This window comes from Parasteatoda tepidariorum, chromosome 7, assembly GCF_982258835.1.
Source record: "Parasteatoda tepidariorum strain Cologne lab strain chromosome 7, Ptep-v5.0, whole genome shotgun sequence".
Classification (NCBI taxonomy): domain Eukaryota; kingdom Metazoa; phylum Arthropoda; class Arachnida; order Araneae; family Theridiidae; genus Parasteatoda; species Parasteatoda tepidariorum.
This window is the reverse complement of record NC_141761.1, coordinates 59,368,527-59,395,069: the sequence shown is the minus strand read 5'-3', so window position 1 is coordinate 59,395,069 and position 26,543 is coordinate 59,368,527. Positions and strand designations below refer to the sequence as shown.

General features: G+C 29.1%; 1 protein-coding gene and 1 long non-coding RNA gene across 9 annotated transcripts in view; one reads left to right on the top strand and one right to left on the bottom strand.

Annotated features, from left to right (window-relative positions):
• The window catches only part of LOC107448785 (multiple PDZ domain protein), a 684,699-nt gene that overhangs the window by 195,762 nt on the left and 462,394 nt on the right, over positions 1-26,543 (bottom strand). For all 8 annotated transcript variants that reach the window (XM_071183400.2, XM_071183406.2, XM_071183404.2 and 5 more), the window contains 7 exons: positions 15,173-15,305; positions 9,979-10,174; positions 8,618-8,692; positions 8,077-8,504; positions 6,876-7,117; positions 5,877-5,981; positions 1,166-1,291 (listed from right to left, as the gene is read on the bottom strand). In XM_071183400.2, the coding sequence (XP_071039501.2) occupies positions 1,166-1,291; positions 5,877-5,981; positions 6,876-7,117; positions 8,077-8,504; positions 8,618-8,692; positions 9,979-10,174; positions 15,173-15,305 (1,305 nt within the window). The remainder of the gene's footprint in view (positions 1-1,165; positions 1,292-5,876; positions 5,982-6,875; positions 7,118-8,076; positions 8,505-8,617; positions 8,693-9,978; positions 10,175-15,172; positions 15,306-26,543) is intronic.
• Positions 24,291-26,543, top strand: part of LOC107448786 (uncharacterized) — a 53,754-nt gene continuing 51,501 nt past the window's right edge. Inside the window, exon 1 of the long non-coding RNA XR_015435536.1 lies at positions 24,291-24,977. This is a non-coding gene — a long non-coding RNA (uncharacterized LOC107448786). The remainder of the gene's footprint in view (positions 24,978-26,543) is intronic.

Here is a 26,543-nt window from a genome sequence, read left to right as displayed (position 1 = left end):
AAGAGTTATCTGATGTGCTTCACAACACCATTTAGATGTAGAGTAGTTGCCACCATTTTTGGGGTAAAGATATTTAGTGTAGGGGAGAGTGGGGTCAATTGTAACATTTTTTACTTAACTATTTTTAACTAACAAAAAAAATCTAATATATTAGTATTAATTGACAGACGCGTAAAGTAGACTATCCTCTACTAGACAAAAAAATAAATACCTTATTTTAAATGTTATTATATTAGTTATTAACAATTTTTGACAGTCGTGCACATGTTACAATTGTCCCCACTTACGGGGTCAATTGTAACAGTTCAAAAATTCAACTAAAACATAGTTAATTATACATATTATCATAGTTGTGATACATTTTTTATTGATCAAAATAGTAGTGATATTTTAGGAGTAAAAATAATAATGAGCAGAGACCTAAAGGGTTAAACTTTTAACTTTAAGGGGTTAAAAATTTTAATTTATGCTGTGAAAAGGCGACAAATAAAATAATGCACATGCAACATAATATAAATGATATAGGAAACTATTGGTGGTTCTTAAAGAGTTAAGTAATGGTTTGTAAACATAAGAAATGGGACCTAAGGGGTTAAACAATTGTAATTGTAATTATGAATTTTATTTTCAGCTGTTACAATCGTCCCTTTACTTATTGTTACAATCGTCCCCAAGACGCTATTTCAGCTTCATTTGTTAAAAACAATGCTAGTTAATTAACAAAACTAATATTTTATTTTTTTGAAATGTTAATTAAGGTGTCCACTTACATATTCGGTTGATAATTTTTATTTGCTTAAACAAAATTACTTTGTTACAATATAATATTCTAATACCAAAAAAAGTACTTACGTAGCGTAAAAATATCTTTTGTGTTGTAACTCTTTCAAAAGTACATAAAAATTGTTGCCAGCAGGGGTGTACATGTAGATTTATTAAATACACCTTGTGCGCCACCTAGGAACCAAATCTAGAACCCGACACTCGAAATTTTTACTCTGTTACAATCGTACCCTGTTACAATTGACCCCACTCTCCCCTACTGAAAAAGAAAAGTTCATGCTGACAGCCGAATTTTCATTTCAAAATTTAAAATTTTATTTGTTTAAAAGAAGATAGAGGCATTAAGAAATTTCATGTAAGTAAATTTTAAAAATGTGCTTACTTTTGGTATAGATGCTACTTTGATGTCCGATGTGTCATTTTTAAGTGGATTGTCTTTGGTGTTATCATTTGGAACTTCTGATGCAGCACTTGAAATGGGTGGTGTTTCCACATCACTTTTTCTAGACTGAAAGGAGTTATTTAATTTTTATTATATGATTTCTATAACGTTTTAGATGTTATTTTTAAAATAAAAAATAGCCTTAAAAACAAGATGTAAAAGTAGCCTTGTGCAAAACAAATTAAAATCACTAGAACATCTCAGGGTTCAGAAGCCCGTTTCTAAAGAATATAAATTCCAATGGATAAATCATAAAATTTCTTAATATCATTACTATAAAACTAACTTTGAGTAGCCTGGGCTCTGACTACTAAAATTTCCTTGTTCTGGTGACCAAATTATTTTATTCATGGTTTTTATTATCATTTATTATAAAAAATAAGTAATTGTTATTAAATATTGTTATAGTCTAAATATTCAATTCACTAAATTCACTTCAATTTCACTAGTGTTACTGTTACGTATCTCATCTGTATTTCTCTAATTGTGATGTAACCCAAAAAGCAGTGCTTCACGATTAGGAATATCTTATTATAAGTGCGCAATTAATTCATAGTTTTCTACTGTCTCCGACATTGATTTGGAAAAAGTACTGGCCTATTTGTCAACCGGAGTAGTTTTGTCTTTTTTAAATTGAAGAAAACGATCACAGAAAAAAAAAAGGATGGTAAAATTGAATTTGAGAACAGTTTAAGGTAATTATTTCTATAAATTATGTTCATATTAAATCCGCATTCAATTGTCAGATTCTCGTTATAAAATTTTAGTAGTTTTGGAATTGTAAGCAGAATAATGAGAAAAAAGAATATATACGTATACTAAAGATTTAGTCATATACGCATTATGGCTCACACTGCTTGAAAAATGCCCTGAGATTTTTTTTCATAAAAGACTTTGCCTCGAATAACTTGGCTTAAAGATGAAGTTTCAAATATAACATCCGTCAAAGAAAAAAGGTTCGATTCGTCCTTCATTTCTGAAAAAGTGAAAGATTTTTTATTCCTATCCTTGTTTCTCAGACTGCAACTTCCAGATCACCATCGCCACAAATGTTCAAAATTTCTGCCAGAAAACAAGAAATTATGAGATTCAGATGAAACATTAGAAAATTGAAGATCTCGCATGTTTACCAGAATATCGCTTGTTTACCAGGAACACACGCTTTTTAAAATTCTGTCTGAGTCCCTCAGAGAGACTCTTCAGAGTTCATTTCCATTTCAACTTTTCGGCTGCGGTCACTACGAAGGACCTTATTCCAGCTCATCTAAGGTAGTTGGAATTGGAAGTTATTAATGATATCCTCGATAACACTATAAAAATATTTACGGATGGCAGTAAACAGGCGGACAACGCTGGAAGATGCATCTACATTGAGAAACTAGGGCAAAAATTCTCCACCTGCATCCGTAACCCTGATTTTATTTCAGTATTTAAAAGCGAACTTATTGCAATCGAACAATGTCTTGAAGCTATTCTCAACGAACGCGACTTCAGAGATATCTTGATTCTTTTGGATAGTCTCCGCTCCCTTCAACACCTTAACAATTAGATTATAGTGGAAGATAAAACTATCCTTTCCATCCTTCCTAAACTTATTTCAAAGCTCCACGATGTTCATTTTAAGTGAATTCCATCCCACGTCGACATCTATGGCAATAAACAAGCGGATTGCTTAGCCAAGGAGGATTGTAGTCACTCTGCACCTTCCTCTTCAGCCCTCAGAGCATCAATCTAAGGTTAAATCAGAAATTTCAAAGGAGCGAAAGATCCCTCTTTGCCAATACTCTAGTACGCAGGTAAAGAGCTCTTCATTTGTTCTTAACTTTGACAGATCCTCACAAACGACATTTGACAAGTGGACACACAAAGAGTCTCTTGTTCTTTGAGGGCAGGAGGATCTTTGTGGTCTGCTTTAAATGCCAAGCTCAGCAGGTCTTTGCAGAACACATCCTGGACTGCCTGGGTCTTTCCAGGGCGGACTTATACGCTTCTCCCCTTCTGGTTCTCGATTTTGTGAGGGTTAACAGACTAATGAATCTTGTCTGACTTCGCCAGATAATTGGAGGATAAGCCACAACAACAGCATTTTTACCGAATTGGTATTTGTACAGCTTTTTGCCGACTTCTGTAATCAACAGAGCCGTGGTAGCCCAGTGGTTAGAGAATCAGACTCCGGTCACAGGAGCCAAGGTTCGATCCCTGACTCCTTTAAGCACGCACCCACCGAGTACATGCGATATACGTGTTCTTAAAATATGTGGAATCTTAAGTCACTGTGGGATTTTAAGTCAAAGTTCGGTCACTGAGCAGTACCATAGGTACAAAGAGTTGAAGAAAAAACCCCTCCCTTTCAGATCTATATCAAAATTCAGCAAGTGACCTCACAAATAAGCTCCCCACTGTAGAGGATCAAAACTGTTATGGCATGTCTTCGAATCATCCTCAGGGATGTTTCTCAGACCGTCGCCAGTAGCCCATCGTTCTGCTCTAGTGCGACGTTTACCGTAATCACCACCTCACACAAAACTGGCATTTTTTGCACCTCTGTTTGCCCCTCCCTTTAATAACGGCGGGGATTGGTTCGCTTAAATCACGTGAAATTTTTCTAATGTGTTTTTATAATTTTCGAATGGCAACTTATGCCTAAGGTAAAGTTTAGTTCCTTTTCTCATCTCCTCGTCTGGAATCAACAGCACTCTCGAGTATTTACGAAAGAGTAAGATTTCTGGTCGCAAATCGTGAATAAATTCCAAATTTTGTTGATAAATTTCTCGAAAGTAATTATAGTATGCTTACATTGATTACAATTATAAAAATAGGTTGCTTGATACAACGTATTCAACTCTGCATAATAATTTTGATGATTTGAATGTGTCCAATTTTTGTTCTGAAAACGTTTAATATTTGAAGATGTTAAGACTATTTGATGACGTTCAAGGATAGCAACATTTTCAAATTAATCACAATGAAGTATTTTTTAAATACAAAATATTTCAATTCTGTAAAAAATTACGAGAAAAAAAATTAAAATTAGAATATTTTTTCCTCCATAATTGGGCAGAGGGGAGAAAAATCTTGAAAACTAATCAAAAGGTTATACGGTTAATAATAGTGCTGTTTTAAAAATGAAACAAGAGAAATGAATTAAATACTACTTTTTTAAAAAAAAAACAGATACATAGATTGTTGGATAGATATATAGATAGAGATATAGATAGATAGAGATATAGATAAATAGATAGAGAGAGAGAGAGACAGAGAGAGAGAGTGCCTCACAACGATAACTCTTGTTTTGTTTATTAGAAATCGAAACTAAACGAAGCTGGCAACTCGGATTGGATTGACCGCCAAAATTGGTGTTATAGATAAGGCTTCGAATTCACGGGTCTGCCTCGGATTTTGGGGTAGTGATTTCCGTTTTCACGCATGACCTAAACTTTGCCAATGCTGTGGGCCAGAACGCGTTGATGATTAGGGGGGGTCATCTTCATCTTCGTCACTGTAGGGTACTTCTCGGCTACAACTCCGAAATCTTCCGATATTGGTACGCCAAAAACTGTTGTAAGCAATGATTTCGGCCACTCTTGTTTCTTTATTATCGTGAACCCTTTTTTAGGATATTATTGTGCCTAATATATAGTTGAATTTTGCTATGCTTTTAGAAAAAAATATATATTCATTTTTATACTAGTGTGTGCCGCTGCTCGAGAGCAACAAAATACGAACGCCATGCTTTAAACGTTGCTGTTCTTTAATATTTATAGTCTACAAAAAATCGAGTCTTAATCTAAAAAATTTAAATAAAATTGTTTAACAAGATATAAACGCTGAATATTACAGTGAAGTAATAATCAATATTAATATTTTTCTTATTGTCAAAAATAGCTTTACGTAGTAACATTACCCAACAAAATAAACACTTAATTTTTGTTTTATACGCTAAAATTCCGAGTGGTGAAATAACAATTTATTAAACCAGATAGAGATAAAAAAAAGAATTTATAAAATTATTGGAAAGATTGCTTGAAATCTAATCACACCACATAAAAAATATATTCCAAATAAGGTGACAAAAATAATCAGTTACCTCTAAATTGCTAAATCAATAATAAAAAAATTTGTTTATAATTAAAGAATTAACAGAAAATAAGTGTGTATTTATAAGTTTGAAAAATAAACTTTTCAATAATTTCAAACGATTTTCCAGATTGTTTAGGTTAGTTTAAAATTAGTAGAATGTACGCAAAATTCGTAGCGAATGAAACATTTGACAATATTATAAAAAAGTATTATAAAACATTTCTATACATTTCATTTAACTAGAAACATTTTTGTTTAAAAAACGAAAAGGCAGCTGACATGGCATTTTTATGAAACAAAATTTCCTTACAAATGAAAACAAGAGTTTAATATGGGGAAGAAAAAAAAAGGAAAAAAAAATATTAATAAAAATGAAAAGAAATTGGTTTGATATGTTGTTTTATTTTATTATTATGACGTTTCTATGATAAAAATATATTTATCATAGAAAACGATACAAAGTACATAAAACATGTATGGAAACTAAATGTACAATTTAGAATAGATACATCAAAACAATCATTAAAAGATAATAATAATAATCATATATAGCTTTTGTGCTCATTCTTACCATAGGCACTAAGCTCTGTATAAGGAAATTCACAGGATTGGGAGCATTTTTTATCACTTCCACGGCTTTGGAATGACCAGCATTTCTAATATCTATACCGCTTACCTATAACGATTTGCAATAGCCTGTGATATATATGTATGCACAAGTACAGACAATTGTATAATGATACATTTTATACGTATTTACATAAAACGTACATGTACGTATGAATGCAACTAAATTGTATAGACATTGCGCAAAATAAAAAAATGGCCTACCCGGTATACCTTTTGATCTAATGATCGAATCATCACGTTCTAAAGACTCAATCTTAATGGTGCAAGGAAGTGACTTCAAATATGCTAATTATTTAGTGCATTATTTAGTGCGTTTTTTATATTTTAAGTTACGAAACCAGGCACTAAAACGTACTTTCTCTGAATTAGAGTATTTAAAATTCAGGGTGATATCTTTTTTATTTTGCGCACTGTACAATGTATGTATGTTTCATGTTTGCACGCACGGTATAAGCGTGTCCCATGCATGCATGTTCCATGCATGTGTATATAATACACATAAGTCCCATGCATGCATGTATAATACATATAAATCCCATACGAGTATAGACTCAATTGAGTTAAATGACAAAATCCGACGATATTTAAAATCAATTGGATACCTGCAAAAGACATATCGTTTGTCGATTCAGACCAATCAGGTTCGACACATACGCGTGACGTCGTTTACAGGTATTCAATTAAATCTGATTTAAATCACATGGTTAGGCTTAATCGCTTTTCTTTTCGTCGAGTAACTAATTATCAGTTTTAATTGTTCGATATCATTTTAAAATTATTTGAATAAAAAATAATTTTCAATATTTTAATTAAAAAAATATAATAATGTAGAAAATAGTACAGCATCATAAAAGAGTATTTCATAGTATTAATTTATTTCTAAATTTCAATTATAAAAATCAATTCTATTTATAAAAAAATGAACTATGTAAACACGAACCTCCAGTATTCGATCGCCCCTCCTTAGGGTACCATTCCACCCAGCAGGACTATCCGGCAAAACATTCTTTATAAAAATACCTCCATGGACGGTATCTACTTTGCCAGATATAATGCTGATTCCTAAACCTTTCACTGCATCTCGTATCAATTCTACATTTCGCTCTTCTCCCCACTGACGGGCTATATTGGCTGCATTAGTTTCTGCCATCAGACTCTCGATTGTCGACGACTTGGATTTGGCTAGGGAAAAAAAATCACAACAGAAAACATAAAGAGTTGATTTAAAAATAATTTAATGATATTGAGCTGCATTAAATTCTAGATCAATGAGTCCAAGAACCCGATTATCCCCGGTTGATAAAGTATGGGGGCAAAATTAATGGTCACAAGCGGTTAAACATTTTTTAAAATTTTATTTCCAATGAGCTGCACAATCGGTCTTGCCGATGAGCAGACCTAGTGCGTTCTCCAGAGGTGGTATCCACTCTTTCAGGACCACCACAATGGGTGACATACCGTTGGTCATGCTAATTTGGACGTCTAGGACGGTTAAACATAACAATGATTAAAAATTTGCTTTTACGTCACCATCCAATTGCATCTTTTTTCATAAAAAAATTCACCTATATTTTATATAAAATTATGTTTTTTAATATTTCATAATATTCAGAAAATTACTTTATTTCACACTTGCTTCATAAAATTTTCATCATTTTAGAAATAAAAGCATATTTAGAAAAATTCCTCAAAAAAAAAAAAAAAAAAAAAAAAAAAAAAAAGCCTTACATTAAATAATATAAATAGTTTTTTTCATTCGTTTAAAATTTTGAGTTGTTTTAAAAAGTGGCCACAGTTAAAAATGCTACAACTGGCCAGAAGCAAATGTTCCTAATTTTGCCCTATAAGATAAAGTAATTTGACCTAAGCCTTATATTTCAAGCAATATTGAAATCAACATTCTAATATCTAATTTTAATATCTACATTCTAATATCTAATAGAGATTTCTAGATCTAATGTCAACTAATATAGATATCTGATATAAAATTTTACACCGGATTCTTCTTTCTTTATTAAACTTTAACTTGCTTCAATTTTAAATAAACCTGCCATTTTAATTTTCGAAATCAAATCTAGAAAGAAAAAAACTCTTTTCTGGCTTTAAGACTTTATGTTATGTAAAAAATCTTTATGTTATACCTTTGGCGGGCAGGATATCTTTAGGAGACAAAGATGCCCTGATAGGCTTGAAAGGCACTGTAGGCTTTACTTGGCTTACTATATTCCTAGCATCCGGTTCTTTAGAAGAAACAACAGAAACTGTCTCAGAAGACGTGGACAAGCCGGCAGTAGGCTTAGCAGCTATTATAGCATTAGGTTTCTGAGGAAGTTGGATTGGAGAGATTTTAGTTTCGGACACTGGACGTGCTGCAGTGGGCACCGGACTGCTCCTCTTTAGGAATTGTTTTTGTAAGGATGGGGATGTTTCAGTTCGTTGTAGAAGTAAGCTCTGAACTTCGGACACTAAAGAAGAATAGGAAGGTGGAGGATTCGTGAAAGGATCAGGCGGTTCTGTTTCAGGCACATCGTAAAATTCCTCTTCTTCTTCGTCAGATTTTTTGATGTTCCTTTAAAATAAGATTAAAGGATGAAGTTAGACAAAATTTGTGGTTTTTAATTATTAGAAACAAGGGTGGTAAACAAAGTTCGTTTTGAAAGAAAACAATATATACATATATACCTTGTCAACAAAGAGTAAGTATCTGAAGATGCATTAGGAGAACTTTCTGGGGGATCAGCTGGTATATATTGAACTCTGAAAAATAACATTGTAAAAAAATTATGTAAATACATTTAACAAACTTCAACCATAACTTCATTAAAAAAAATATGCATCACAAAAGCAACGCTATTACTGACAATGCTATAAACCAAAGCCACTATAAAATATTAGCAATTTGTTAATTGCATTTCAAGAATACGACAGATTTGCATAAATTATTGCAGAAAAAGAAAATATTATCAGATAACGAATAAAAACGTGAGTTATGTTTTAAACAAGAGGAAGACACTAAATCTAAGATAATTCGTGATTTTAAGTTCGTGTCGTAAGTTTTGATCGTGATAATTTAATATTAAACGGTTTTAAGCACTTAGGTGTTGCTCTAAGTTTAATTATTACCATTATTTTTTTTAAGGTAGTGTTCTACCCCGTCTACGAACAGAAAAAAGAAACGTTTATGCTCAAGTGGATGTTTTCAAACAGAATAACTGAATAGCAATTTTATCTTACATTGTAAGAGATTAAAAAATTCTATATTTGTTCCAAAAAAAACAATTATAGCATTTATTGAAATTATAAAGTGTGGAAAGTTATGTTCTGACAGGTGCCAGAATGCTGCCTTCATTTGGAGGGCAAAAATGTAGCTATTATCACAGATTTTGGTTTCAAATTTGATGCGAAGTAATCAGGTTCAATGAAAAGTGTGTAAATCCTGTTATCATGTTTCTGTCTTGTAATATTAAGGGGAGTTGGTAGGGCACATACCAATAATGTTAAAACTGACTTTTTCCGATGTAACTTTTTTTAGCATCTAAACAAGATATTGCTTCAGTTTCTTTTTAAACATAATATTTACATATACATGTTTGCACTGTGATAACGTTTAAAACATATCTTAGACAGAAATTTAAAAAAAAATAATTATGAATTGAGAACTTTTGATTTGTTAAAACGTTTCTTCAAAAATCTTTCATAACTCAAAAAGTATTCCTGTTAACGCTAAAACATTATCACAGCATACAGCTAATATAATCTCAAATATCTCCAAAAAATTTCAGAGAGATATCAGTAGTAGTTGTTTAAGGAAAGGTACAACAAAAAAGGTCAGCTTTAGTATTATTGATACGCGCCCTACCTCCTCCCATCGGAGTTACCTGGAATAATATAAGATAATTAATAATATTTACGTTCAACTAGATTTAAAAGAATAATCAAAGATAATTAAAATTTTAAAAATCGCTCAATTTTTTAAATCAATTTATGTGTCTCAAAATTTTTAATACTATCAGTGCAGTAAAAAAAATAATTAGAATAATTACATAACATCAGATGTTGATTTGTCGACATTTCTTAGAACTTCTCCGACTCTTCGAGCTTCGGCATCGAGTAAGGAACAGCCATTTATGGAAGCCAATATATCTCCCGATTTCAGTCGGCCATCCTGATCAGTGGCGCTGCCAGGCGTAACGGATGTGACCATGACACCCACAGAATCCACGAGGCTGACGCTCAAACCTATAAAATGTATTTAAAATAAAATGTCAGATTTACGATAGCTCACATAACCGTAGTAACCGCTAAAAGGTCCTGTTGAAGTATAACTTTTTAGAGGAAATAAATGTATTGGTTCTGATCGTTTTATTAACTTTGAGCCCCATGCAGGGCCGTCTTTAAACTATTTGAGGCCCTGGGCACATTAGGATCATGGGGCCCCTATGACCTTGAGAAAACACTATTTAGTTACAATAGATAAAGAAAGACAAACAAGGTTCTAAATTTATTTTTATTTAGTTACTAGCTATAAAAAAATAGGAAATATAAAAAATAATCTACAAAAGTAACTCGCTTAACTTAAAATCCTTAGATTAATTCTATGTTGATTGCAAAGGTACCCTTCTAGATTTAAGATGAGCAAAATCGTTAATCACTTCTTCAAAATCTATGGTATTGAGAATATCACATTCTATGGACATCAGCGACAAACTATTTAATCTCTCTTGAAGCATTGTACTTCTTAATTCATTTTTTATTCGTTTCAATTTGGAGAAGGAGCGTTCTCCGCTGCAGTTAGTTACCATCATGCTTAAAAATATTCTCAATGCAATTTCTACGTTAGGAAATGTGTCTTCAATTTTGTTTTGCTTTAATAGATTATATACTTCCTGTACACTGTTAGATGCTTCATTTTCACTCTGAACATTTATTAAGTATTCTTTTAAATGTTGACATTCTATTTCTAACTCTTTTTCATTTACATCTTCGTGATAGATTTGAGAAAATTCTTTGCATCCTTGTCGTATCTCTTCGGAATTCAGAGTTTTTAAGTGAAAAAATAAACTAAAACGTTGACTGACGATCTCATATGAACTTTGTCGCTGTTTTAGATGAACACTCAAGGTATCGATTATTGGGAGAAAGGTTTCTACGTTGAATCGCTCTTTTCCATTCAATTGGACTGATGGCGCAGAGCCATCAAAAAAACTCTGCCGTGAGCTTCTACGTCTTGTTCTTTGAGATAGATCCTTGTAGTCAGATTCTGGGTCATTTTCTTTGGCAGATGATTCGAAGTTATCAAATTTATCCCTGAGGTTAGTAATAAAATCATAAAGTAAAGTCAACAAATTGGTTGCAACGTCCAGTGTTATTGTTTCTTTCTGAAGATAATTACTTGTTTTGTCTATTCTTTCCAATATAGTGCTCCAGATTTCCGTCAGTATAATAAATTCTAGATTTCCCATTTTTCTAGACAGACTAAGGGCTTCGTCTCTTGTTTCTCGTGCCTGTTCAGTATCGTTTGCGATGGTGATTAAAGCTTCTAATATTCTTTTATAACCCCCATGCAAAGCACTTACTGCATCAGCTCGGGCTGACCATCTGGTTTGTGAAAGACTCTTAACAACTTTTTTTGAACCTAAATGTTCTGTTAACATATTTCATCTGTGGGTAGAGCCCGAAAAATATCGATCGGAACGACGATCGGGAATCGGGAATTCCCCTTTTTTGTCTTTGGTATTACGAATGACGTTCGAATAGGTTTCTTTAAGACATAAACCACACCGCATCAAATAATTCTTTTTTTAATTTAATAATTTTTTTTTAAATTGTATTCTTATACTTACATATAGGTATTTAAATTAACCTAAACATACTAATATCGGAAAAACTCATTTTTGAGAGAGAGTGGAGTATTATACCCTGTTTATTTATTTGTTTGATCTTTCTTTTTGACAGATGTCAAATCTGAAATCGATATAACTTTGCAACGACGAACAATATCTTCTTATTTTAATAATATTAAAAATTGATAATAATCATAAGAATAGACACACAACATAAAAGTACCTGTTAAGGACTCAAGCATTTTCCGAAAGTCTTAAGTGGTTTTTATTGCTTCGAGGTAAAATTTAAATAGAAAAACTGAAAACAATGGTTTCTTACCTACCCAATGTTTTTATGTCTAGTGCAATAAAATTGATTGACGAATGAATTTATTTATTTTGAATAGTTTAAAACATACATACAGCCACATATTTAGCCAACACATTTTTTACACCAATAGATATTTTCTGTTTCCCATCACTGACCCATCTGTCAAAAAGTTCAAGCTATGTTGTACAAGGTATAGCTATCCGCATGCGGCAAACTAAAGCTAATATAATAAGCGTAGGTATTGTAGTAAGTCATTATCATCAGATTTTTCAAAATTAATGTTTTTCGGTAATAATGTATCGGTTATCATTTGGTAATCTGGCAGGAACTAGGGGGCCCCATTCGATCGCGGGGCCCTGGGCACGTGCCCATAGTGCCCAGTGGGGAAGAGGGGCCTGGCCCCATGTATATTTTCTTGGCAACTCAGTCACTATATTATACAGTAAATGTTTCACATCAGGGGTGTCAAACTCAAAAGCTGACTTGGGCCAAATGAACAATGCTTAACTTTAGAAGAGCCGCAAAAAAATCAATGTTCATAGAAATAAATATTTTAATTTTGAATAGTACATTGTAATAAACATATATAAAATTAAATTATTGTTTACGTCCTGATACTTGACATCTCTTCTCTGCTACTATCTTTACTATTTTGGGGAGAGATTTTATTGGCCGAGACAACTTTCAAAATTCACCCAACGTGAGCGTTATTAATACGGTTTTGGGCAGGAGATTTATTTCCATTCTTAACAGAAAATAATTGCTCTCACTGATAAGTACTTAATTAAAATAATTCTATAATACTAAATAATTTCATATGCGAATTTTCGAGTATTTTCAAACCTTGCGGTTGATATTCGTAAAATCCAAGGACATCCACTTCAATGAATTTTGTCTTAAAATTTAAGTCGTACTGAATCTCAATCACTTCCATTTGCATATAACTGGGTACTGAGTCTATATTTATTGAAAAATTCGAAGAAAACAAACAAAATTTGTCTTCCAAAGAATTAAAATCTTTAAACCTTGTTTCAAAATCTGTTCGAAGATTTTCTGCTTACTTTTGTTACAATGCAGTATCATCTAAACTAGATTTGTTCTTGTTGCACGTTGGGAAGTACGTTAAATCTTCATTTTTCAGTTGCCTTTCCCAAAGAAATAGTTTATATTTGAATACTTTAATCATGTCAAACATGTTTGCAATGATCTGATCCTTGCCTTGTAACAATAAATTTAAATCGGATAAGTGTTGGGTTATATGAACCATAAAAGATAAATCTTGCAACTATATTTAATCGGAGAACAAGCTCGTATCTTGATTTTTAGTATGTAAAAATTTACATATTTCTTCTTTCGAATCCCAGAATTGTTTGAGAACCTTGGGTCAAGATAACCAACTGAACTCGCTGTAGTAGGATAAACCTGAATATGTACTATCTAATTGATAGCTCAATTTGAAACGGTCTCCATTTCAGCCAATTAGAATTTTACATTTTTGAGCGTACAATTTAAAATAATCCGTATAGTTTATAAATAAAGTATATTATAATTTTATATGCTGGTTCCGTTTCTAATTCACATTTCCAAATTATTTTTACTTTGCTTCGGATAAATTGACTGGGCTACAAAAATGTTCACCTATGGCCGCGAGTTTGTCACCTCTGTTTTACATCATGTAGTTGAACATACGCTCTTCCTCCTTTACGCAAATACAACATCTCAGATCAATCCCACCTCCTCTGCCTTAATGGTCAACGACAACAACAACATTAAAAATTAAACCTTGATTGCACTACAATTTTTCATAAAATATGCCGCCATTTAATAAAAAATACGCTTAAAATGTCTTACGTCTAGCACAGAAGCTACATTAATAAATATCATTAAAAAATAAAATAAACCATTTGAAAACTGAATAAATTATAAAGTTCTCCAATAGCTGATGTCTCGATATAAGCAAAGTCTTATAGCAATGATTTAACATTTCAACAACTATTTCGAGTTTCCTTTATAAACTTTTTTAAATATAGCTTATAAAATGCAGGAATATGCTAAAATGAAGAATTTGTATGAACTGAATAAGAGTAAGATTTTAGAATTTTTATTATTGAAAAAAATAATTTTTTAAAAAATTTATTTCGATAAATTTTTTTTTTGCGGATCCCTAAAAATTGTGGATACTACTATCTCTTTTTACATTTATTAAAAATAAATACATATATATGTAATAAAATCAAAAACTAGATGTTCAAATTTCTAATACGAAAAATAAATTTAAAATAAAAGAGAAATATATTATAATTATTAATATTATAATAATATTGCAAAATATGGTAAAATAGCATAGTATTTTTTCCCTTTTCGTTCGTAGTCTGAGAGGCTAACCCCCCTCCCACAATTTTTTTAATGCTAGCTTGGGCGGATCCAGCGGGGGGGGGGTCATAGGAGTCATCCCCTCCCCTCCCAAATTGAAAAAAAAAATTTTTTTTTAATAGTTTACAAAAGAAATAAAATATTTTAAAAATTATTTAAGGGGGCATATACACCTAGGTAGGTCGGAAAAATCTATTTTGTTCCAAATCTAATTATGTTCTTCACTGTTTAAAGAATCATAATCCAAAAGATTAAAACGAAATTCGTCATAGTTTCAATGTAAACATTAAGCTCCAAGCGCGCTTCAACAGGTTTAACCAAAGATTGCACAATTTGCCAAAGTTTCTAAAAAACGCATTACATTTATTATTTAAAGATTTTGAAGACTTGAATTATTTATGTATTGTTCTATTGTTTATTATAAGAAAAATAAATGAGAAGACTAGCATTAAAAACCCCAGTTTTTTTTTTCAAAAAAAATATTTAAAAAAAAATATATATATATATAAAAAATTAATTGTGGGGGGGGGGATCTGAGTCTATGACCCCCCCCCAGGAAAAATTTTTGGATCCGCCCCTGTAAGCTTGAACACGGAAAAATTCTCTACAATACGTATTGAACTTATTTTAAAAACATTAAGTGCAGAATATAACAGAAATATTACATCCAGATATTATTATATAAAGATTACGTTGCAATATTTTGCCTACCAAAAACATCTGATCCTTTCTTGATTCGAATTGTTTTTACAGGAGATATGTTGAAGTCATGTGGAAGAAAAATGTTATGTTCAATAGATGGCGCCACCTGCTGTTCTTGGATTTGATTTTTGAAGAAGGATCTCTGAAAAAGCAAATAAATACAAATTTTACAAATCAGTGTCATCTCATTGACAGTATAACGAGGGATAGCGTAAAGAATAAAAAAAAACTTTCCATTGAAAATAAACATAATAAAATATAACTTCTGCAACGAGACATCTCTTATTTTAAATAACTGAAATGAAAAACTATCGATACATTAAAATTTATGAGAATTTTAAATTATACAAATGAAGGACAATACGGTCAATTCGTGTTCGTTTGAAAAAAGTATAGAAAAATTCGGTTCGATTATTCGCAATTTTTTTCAAAATAATAAAACAAAATTCAGAAATATGCGTAGTTTAAAAATATATTATTTAGAAATAAGAGAAACCTATAAATAGCATTTTCACCAAGTAATTTTTTTTTTTTATTAACACGTTCAGTTGTATTTCTTCACAAAAGTTAAAACTATGTTTTGTCAACAATTTTTAAACAAGTGCGAAATTTGAGATAAAAATTTATTTTTATAACTAAATTAAATTCTTTAAAACATAAGTCTGCGTAATTTATGTATCATATTTTCATAGAAATTGAATTGATTCATACAATTTGATTATTTTTATTTCGTTATATTATAATTATTGTTCAGGCTCCATATTCAAATCCTAAACATGACATGTAAATACTATAGAGTTGAGATAGTATTCCAACTAGTATTCCCCAGTATTTCAATTCTATGGTAAGTACATCCTGCCTGCATTAAACAATGGGGAGTAATTCAGTCCTGAGCTGTCATGGTGGCCTGGACAAATTATTATAATTTTTTTTAATAAATTTAATGACATAAAATGAAAATAAGAATCATTATTTTTTAAACGTGTTTCATTTACAAACTTCAGGTATAACTCTAGTGATTTGGAGTACGGCATGGAACGATCAAGACAAATATGTCCCTAGGCCCACCTAATTTTCCGAACCCGTAATTAAATAATTTGAAATAAACTAACTAATGAACATAAATAAATAAATAAACAAATAAATAACGCATTTTTTTTTATCTAATGATTTTTAATATTTTTTAAATTAAGAAAAAAATAACAGATTTAAAAGAAATTAGTGAAGAGTAAAGTTTCTACAAATTTTTGTGACCCCTTAAAAATCATCGGCACTAGGTCAAAACCTATTAGGCCTAGGTGTTAATCAAGTTTTGATTGGACTTGAAATAGATTTAACACTTTTTTACGAACATAGTTTTCATTTAATATTTATACATAAAATTATTTTAAGGGAAAATTCGGTACCGTAATTTAATTTTATTCGCATAAAAAAGGATTATGTTTAACAAACATTTCTTTGCACTTAACAGACGCAGTTGGAAATTTTGTTTAATTTTATAAACATTATAATAGAATACTGGTATAAGCTACTTCTAGTTCTATACAAAATTACAAACACATTGAGTATTTGAAAACCAAAATGTCATATTAAAGAGAGAAAATAATGATGCATAAAAAAAGTCATTTTCAGAGGTTTATTGCTTATCGCAATATTGAGGGAAGGATAACATAAATTCGTAGGCAAAATTACGGGGACAACGAGATCTTATTATCGTAGAGCAGTGCTTCCCAAACGAATGACTTTTGTGTACCCTTTCTAAATTTTTCGTAACGCTGTGTACCACTAAAAAAAAAAATGAGTGTATTTTTTTAAAAAAATATGTTTACTTTTCTTTCTTGGTACAAAGTTTTAGTTTAAAAAATTCTTAAATTTTGGTAAAAAATTCCATGTCAAGGATAAAAATTATATTCTATTAAAATAATCAAAATAAGTAGAATTTATTACAAACCTTTACAATAAAAAAATTGCAGAAAAGTTAAAAATCACAACTGACTGTCGGCACCATTAATTATTAACTGTTAACTCTGCAAAAAAATAGCCAATAGAAAAATACGTAATCTTACATTTTCATGGCTAGCTTTAATTTTACATAAAATTCGTTTCCTGCAAGATATTTCGCATAAGAACGCGCCCCTGCTAAACTGTTCCCGTACCCCTGCGGGTACGCGTACCACACTGCACTACAATCATAGCTCCCTCTACTTACAGTGTTTCCCAAAGTGTGGTACGTGTACCCCCAGGGGTGCAACAAACGAAAATTTCAAAAAATTTTATTTAAAAATAAAGCTAGCCATAAAAATGCAAGATTACGTATTTTTCTGTTGTCTATTTTTTGCAGAATTAACAGTTAGTAATTAGTGATGTCAATAGCCAGTTGTGATTTTTAACTTCTGTGCAATTTTTTAATCACAGAAGCTGTTATCACAGCAAAAACAATATCCTTCTCACTGATGGGAATAAACTTAACAAAACTTTGCACCGAAAAATAAAATTAAACTTATTTTTAAAAAAATACATTCATTTTTTTTATTAGTGGTACACTGCGTTACGAAAAATTTAGAAAGGGTACACACATAAGTCATAAGTTTGGGAAACACTGTTGTTGTGGATATCTTTATAGCAAAAATTCAATGTTTCAATGATTTTTGTCTTTAAATAAATGATAACCACACATTTTTTGCAGAGATCAAAGACTTTCCGAACGGATTACACAAACTGATAGAGCGTCAGTTCTTTCCACTTTTATCATATCTCATACAAAAGGAGAAACTAACAAATGGAATAAATGATAGTGAAATAAAAGAGAAAAAGCCGCACATCCTCTGCTAAAGCATCCGCTTATTGTTCACATAGATGCCGGCTTCCGTTAGGGCGTGGAGGAAAAAAACGCATTGATTAAGTTAAGGACGTTTGAATATAAGCAGTTAATGCTTCAATTCTTACATGAAAGAGAGATAAAGTCATTGAGAAAATGTGCGATAAATATGATTGATAGTTTTGAGCGAAATGGCACAAAAGAAATGAAAGATATTTAAAGAAAATTGTGGATGGTGATGCAATAACAACTTCCTTTGCATAATAATAAAAACTGTTTTATTCTTTGTGTAACGGACAGAAAAACAAAAAAGATGTTTGCAATTATAAGTTACTACTATAGTAAATATATGTCCTGATTGTAATAAGTTATTTTCTTGTAATTACTGCTATTTTTTTTACAGTAAAATTCAGAAAGAGGTGGGAAGGTTTATTGATACTTTCTCAGCTAAGTCAAACCGATTAATTCTATGTTCGAAATCATTTAAATTTCTATTTCAAACCCCAAAATTGACTCTTAATTCTTAAAAAAAAACTTATATTAACATTACTAATTGGTATTTTTTTGGCAACGAATAATAAGTCATTTATTTAAGAATCACTTATTATTATTAGTCATTTATTTAAGAATCACTTATTATTATTAGTCATTTATTTAAGAATGACTTATTATTATAAGTCATTTAATTAAGAATTACTTATTATTATTAGTAATTTATTTAAGAATGACTAATTACTATTAGTCATTTTTTTAATCAGTTATTAGTCATAAAAGCATGATTTCTATGCACAGAAAGACAAAGAAGTTAATCGATACAGAATGGTATAAATATCTATCATACACAAAAAAGTAATATAATGAAAATCATAGAGAAGAAGGTTGCAGTTCAGATTTAATATTCCAATTTATTTAACTTTTTAAATCGAATAAAGATACATGAGTCTAGAAAAAGGGAAATGGATAAATAAGGTTTTATTTATTAGATTTGCAATCGTATAATATTATTAGGATAGAACAGTTTCTTTTAGATTGAAAATAAAATTTAAAAAAAAATGCAGTGAATCACGTAAAGTACGTTTAAAATAAAATATAATTTCCAACTAAAATTATTAAAAGCATCATTAGCTATGGGAAAACATAACTGGTTTGATCTAGATGGTGAAAGGAAACTTTTATTTGGTAAGAAGTCAAAATGAAGAATAGGCTTAGTTGCATCGTATAAATAAATAAACTGTGCAACCAAAACGGTTATTTAATAAAGTATTTGTTAATAAAATAAATACTAATTAAAATGTTTTTTGAACATGAAGTTTCCAAATTAACCGTTTCAATTATTTTTTATTAAAATACTAGTAATAAAAAAATCAAAGTGATTTTCGAGTTTATTGATAGTTCAAAAGTTTTTCTTAAATCCAGCACGAAGTACTTGAATCCACTTAGTAACGGAAATTTTTTTCACCAACCTAATATGAAATTTTATCAAACAAATAATGAATGATACTAATCAACATGAAGAGAAACAATAAAAAACTGTTCTGAAGTAAACTATAAAATAATTACCCGTGTTGAAAATCAGATATTAAAAAAACATATCTAGTATTTATCAAAATCTAGTATAGAGTTTATTTAGTAAAGATCAAAACGTTCTCTTTAAACCCAGAGGGAAGTTGCACTTGATCTTGGAAGAAACTTTTTTACCACCCTAACATGAAATCTTATCAAAGAAATAATGAATGATACTTATTAAAATGAAGAGAAACAATTAAAAAAACTGCTCTGAAGTAGACAATTAAATAATTATCCATGATAAAAATCAGATATTAAAAAACCAAATCTAAAACAGAAGCTACCATTAATGGCAAAATAAATCTTTAAAAAAGAAGAAAAGAAAACGACATGCTGAAGTGGTTGAAGGAGTGAAGTACCCTTTAAATATCTAAATTAAGAGATTAAAGAGGAAAAAGAAGTGATGTTTTTCAAACTAAAAGTACGTAATAAATAGATATGAAGGGAAATTTTTTTCTTTGATTTTACAACAAGAATCCTTCACAAAAATTCTTTGAGTATATCAACAATAGAAAAAAAAATATTAAGTTAAAATATGTTTGTTAATTCGCATAAGAAGTTAAACATGTTTTTTTTAAAATTGAAATAATGATTGTTAAATATCAATAAATGTTATTATTTCCTTTAAAAGTTTAAATATTTAACACAAATACTATAGAGAACAAAATATACTTAGATATCCATGCAAAGAGAAATTAGAACTAGAACATAGCACAACATGTACTATGATATCCATGCAAAGAGAAACTAGAACTAGAACATAGCACAAAATATACTAAGATATCCATGCAAAGAGAAATTAGAACTAGAACATAGCAGAAAACGTACTATGATATCCATGCAAAGAGAAATTAGAACTAGAACATAGCACAAAATATACTATGATATCCATGCAAAGAGAAACTAGAACCAGAACATAGCACAGAATATACTATGATATCCATGCAAAAAGTAACTAGAACTAGAACATAGCACAAGATATCCATACGAAGAGAAAGTAGAATAGTATATCGAAACTACTGAGCGCAAGGAACTAATAAATTCAAATGTTTATAAAATATTTAGAAAGTTCTTCAGATTATTTTATACTCTTTTCTTAAAAAACAATTCTTTTTAGAGATTTATCTAGGAATACTTGGAATAAAATAATTTTGATTGCTATTACAATCTTAGATGTATCTAAATTCATTTGAATATTAATCTTGACATCAAAGCTTTTTAAATTAATTTAGTATAAAAGCAAACTTAAAAAATATACAATTCATTTGAATGTAAGTTCAAGTTTATAAATTTTTCAATACATTTGAACGCTAGAGCATACTTATAAACTTTTAAGTTCATTTGAATACCAATACAAATATAAAAGCTTTACTTCAACTAAATGCTCATACAGACTGAAAGTATTAACAATTCATTTTTATACCACTATAAACTTAAAAACTTTTAATTTCATTTGATTACTAATACAAAATTATTAATTTAACAGTTAATTTATGTACCAATATGAATTAAATTTTTTTTAATTCAACTAAATATTAAAAAACACCTAAATACTATAAAATTCATTTGAATACTATTAAATACTTAAAAATTATTCTATTCCTTGGAACACTAACAAAAACTTACTTTTTTTAAAATTCATTTAATTACTTTTGAAGATTTACAAAAAACAAAAAAAAATTATTCAAAAAAAAAAAAAATAGGGCACAAACTTCAAACATTTATACTGAATACTAATTAATATATACTTTAAACATTCTATTTAAGTTTATTAAAATTAAAAGCATAAAAGCATTTGAATTAGTTTTGTTAAGAACACATTCCTTAAAGTATTACTATTGTATTTCATTGCTAATATAGACTTAAAATATTTCAATTCATTTTAATATTAGACACATTTAAGTTTTTTTTGGTCTTCTTATTAAAAAAAAATTATAAATTCACATCTGGTTGTAAATTAATAATAATTATTAAGTGATTCGTAAAAGTGTAAAAATTTTATACCGATATAAATACATAGTTTAAAATAATGCAACGAAAGTAACTTCAAAATTCAAAAATAAACTTCATAAATTTAATAAAACACTATGAAAAAGAGATCATTAAAAAGAAAAACTAACAATAATATAGTTACAAACAAAGATAACAAACTATTGATACACTTTATACAACAGCTTTAAAAAATTATAAGAAAATGTTCATTAAAATATCTTTGTAGTAAGGATTTTCTGAAAATCCAACTTTGATATTAAAAAAAAATATATTTCAAACTCACCATTTTTGCTTATTGTTCAATTTTATTTTTTAATGTCGAGGTATGTTATATAACGAAGCAAACATGGCCAAATAATTTAAATGATGTAATGGAGCAAACCTATCTAAACAATACCGAAACAAAACAGCTACACTACGTTTTTATCCTTACAGTCGCTGCAGGAAATTATACGAATCTAATGATGGTCAATAAAATCTTCACCAAAAAGAAGTATTAATGAACATGGTGACAAGAGCGTCAGTGGTATTTTCCAGACAGAAGGACTAAAAAACAATAACTTAAACATTTCTTTCATTTATTGTATTAACAGCTCAAGTGATATAGCATCCTTTATTTTATTCAATTGAACACGAGATATTTAAGGACGTCTTTCACAGTAATAAAATATTTATAAAATTAACAGAGCAGTTTCCTATGATAAGAACGTTAAAAAGTGTTTTCAGATTTTATAGAGCTTAACTACACTGAAAAAAGTATGATCAAAACTACCAGAATAAAGTAAAAGTTACCGTGTTTTTCGGCTCTATAGAAACACCAGAAAGCTCGGAAATTTTTACTGAAACACTTTGGCAGGGATTTGGGTATAATTAACAATAAAATATGGCATTATAATCTGTGATAAAATTCGGTAAATGTGTTAAAATTTAGTAATTTTATCATGATATCTCAGAGCATTTGTTTTTAAAACCATTTGTCCGGTTAAAATTACTTTCCAGTTTTGTAGGAAAGACTTTCTTTTAAATCGTAACACAACATGAACGGAAAAATTTCCAAATGAAAGTATTTTATGAATACTGTATATTTTTGTTTTATTTAATAAAATAAAATTTTAAAAAAATGAGAAATGTCATTACCATACAGTACGGTAATTTTACCAGAATTTTTTTCTCTGTGTACTCACGTTAAATTACATTTAGAACTTAACTATTCAAGTTAAAGTACAATTTAAAACCACAGAAATAATTTAAAGATATTTAATGTTTTGCTTTACAAATAATTAATATTAAAATGCAAGAAAAATATTTATAGATTTATTGAACCATGGACCATTAAAAATATCATCAATAATAAACCATTAAAAATATCATTGAACCAATATATATTGAACATATATATTTCTGATTCAGCACAAAATCAGAAAAGTTCAAAATAGAAGTATATATTTTTCTCATAGTATGAAAGTAGTATGCATAAAAGTATTTTGTTATTTTTAATTTATGCAAATCGGAGAGTAAAAAAAAATAAATATCTCATGGGAATCAAAGAAAAATAAAATGTATATGAATTTCAATTCTGCTAAACAATTTTATTCTGTAAGTATTTATTCATATTTATGCGTTTTGCAATATTTTTATAAAATAATTAGTAAATAAACTAGCCATTTTTTGCACAATTTGTTTCATATTAAATATTTCGAAATTTTATGCTTTTATTGTTAAGTTGTTGAAATTAAAATAAAACTTTTTTTTCTCTCTTATTCCTACGTTTAAAAATAAGAATAAACAAACTTCGTCCTTTGTAAAAAACTTAGATTTTTTAAAGATAACCAAAATAAAAGCTACAATCCTATAATTGCAATTTCCTCTTTCTATATAATCATTACAACATAAGAATATGTTAAATATTATTCAGTATTCATTTTAATTTTATTATCATCAATGCCAATCAAACAAATCAATAGATTAAATGGTTAGAAAATAAAGTTTACTCACAACAAGGCAATTTAAAAACCGAAGTAATAAAATTTGATTTAATTTAGTTTTTGTATTTCTGAAAGGAAATAAGTTAAGTTGGTAATATTTATGATTCATAAAATCTTAAGTATTTTAAATAACGCATTTTTTACTAAAGTTACTTACCACATGTTTTTAAGCACCTTATAGTTCTAAGAAACTTAAATTACCCCTAAAAAAATGTGCCTGATCTTATCTTTAAAAAATGAACTATCAAATTTTAATTTAACAACTTAAATATCTTTTAAAAGAAGTAAGCAGTTAAGAAAAAAGGCATTTTTCCCACAATATAAATATGTCCAAAAGAATTAGTGTAAAAAATGAGAAACTAAATCGCATTTTTTACCACACAAAATTTTATTATGAATTTTGTATTACGTAAGATGAATGATTTATAGATATATAATTTATGTATTACATTATTGTTAAGAAACATCAGAAAAAAAATTTCCCGTCTATAATCTTTTTTATAACTCAATTAAAACCAGGGAAATGAAATTAATTTGTATAGTTATTTTGTAAAGCAAGCTTAAATTACAATAAAAAATATCATTCGAATACAAAAAAAAGAAGAAAAAAAGCAAAGAACATAAATAATGAAATGAATATTTATATTTGCTCGTTATAGCACCTCCAATTATTGATTAAAAAATGCGCGGGAGCTCAAAACAAACAAAAATAAACAAGCAAATAATCTTGCAACAAACCGAGGCGCCACCCATCGAGTTCTGAATTAGAGCAAACGAACAAACGATCGATAAAACATAGCAGGAAAAACTCACATAGAAGGCATCTTGCTCAGGAGGAACTGGATGCATGGTATCTGGTGCTCGGTAATTTCCTGCATCATTTTATGAAACGTGTTTACGTTCTGGCTGCTGAAAGGTTTTTTTTTTTTTTTTTCCTAAATAGCAGAAGATATTTTTTCAAAAGGAAGTCTACTTCAAAATAATCGTAAACTGTGCAAAAGGAAACTTTAGATCATAGAACGATTTGAAGTGGAAAAATAAGGATTTCTCATCCTTCACATTTAAATCGGAATATTTGGTTACTGTTCGAATTGAAATATCAACATAAAATTTACGATGGTTTTGGCGTTACTTTTTGACAGAATATCTTACACGCGTTTTAACAAATGTTGCAGACGATTTTTTTTGTTAAAAAATGAACCATATGGATTTTGGAGTTATGACTGCAAACGATATTTATATTTAAAAAAGAAATACAAACAATAAAAACCGTTTTCAAAATGTGTTCAAAATTTCAAATTATTATGGATTTAATTGGAAGAAATTCGGAACTATTTCTAATCATAAAAGAAAAGAAAAAACTGTAATATGCATCCATGACGTATGAAATATCAACGATTTCGAGAACTAATTGAATGAAGAAGTCTTCAAGGACAATGATTATACAGAACAGGTAAGAATTATTCTTTATAGTTTTAAGATTTATTGTTTTTCAGTTTTATAAAATTATTTAAGAAAAATAATGAGAAACTTTTTACGAAAGCAAGTATAAAAAACAATTCGTAATATTTCACCATGTGATTTAGTCCATTAATGTTAGTTAACAATAAAGGAATAAATATAGTATTCTAGTCTCATTTTTAGTACGAAATTAAGTATTATTTTTATAGTTTTAATCAGTATTTAAAGTAATGAGAATAAGCTTTATTTTTAACATATGAAATTGTGCAATTGCAGTTTACATATACTCATATTGCTAGAATCATTATTGCAAAGTATTTCCTTATAAAGAAAAATAAGCAGGTATTTAAATGTTTTTGTTTCCTTAAAGTGAAAAAAGTCGTTTATCGTATCGATTTAGCAAGAACTACACGAAAGATTTTTTTCAAATTTTATATAGTGCCATTTAAAATTACATTCTTTAAAATGATGTAAAAATTTGGGTACATTAAAACTTAAAATTTTATCGACCATTATTAAATAATAAAAAATAATAGACAATTAATAAAAAAATTTTTTTGCATGGAATTATTGCTGGATAAACGAATTTTATAATTTTAAGCAAACATTTTTCGTTTCTTATGAAAAGTTCTCGAGACATGGCAAAATACGCAAAAAGTAAAATTAACATTAAGTGGTCAAAACTTTCGACCACCCTCTTGACCAAACAATCAGTACCACATTTTTCCAGATTGCAGCTATCACCATATTTTGTGGTTATTAATCCGAATAAAAAAAATATATTTATTCAGAGAAATAATGTTTTTCGGTATTAAATAATATAAATTAGCATATTTGAGGTCACCCCCGACAACCATTAAGTTTCAGACCAAGTACGTGAAAATCCGATTATTAGATCAAAAGTCATTCAGGGTACTGCGATTATTATTATTATTTATTTTCTTTTGCACTTTGTACATCAAATTTTTCTTCAAAAAATAAACATAATATGCACGTAAAATTGTAAAATTTAACCAGAAAAAAAACTTAAAATATTAATTATAATTAATTTTGGGTTTACCGAGAAGAGAGGAAAAACACTTAAAAATTTCAGCAAGAGATAAATAAAGTTAATAAAGAAGTTATTTAAAAAACAACGCTAACATTCTTTGTAGAGTCATTTGTTAATTACAAAAGCAACAACGCATTTGTTATTGATTTTAAGTGCAGCCTCTGTTAATTATTAATATAAAATTTTTAATTAAAAGCAAAAAATATTATTATTTAAAATTACAATAAATTTTAATTGAATTAAACATTAATTTCTCAGGGAAACGAAGGGAGATATTCAAAACTTCTAGTTAATTTTTATAATAAAGAATTAATGAAAGAAGTTAGAGCGAAGTTAAAAGCGTACAACTGTTTTGATGCTATAGGCAAGCATCACCAGCCAGTGTTGCCAGAACTTAAGATTAAAAAGTAGCGAATGGGAGCTCCAAAAGTAGCGGATTCGAACATTTTGTAGCCCAAAAATAAATCATATATATATATATATATATATATATATATATATATATAT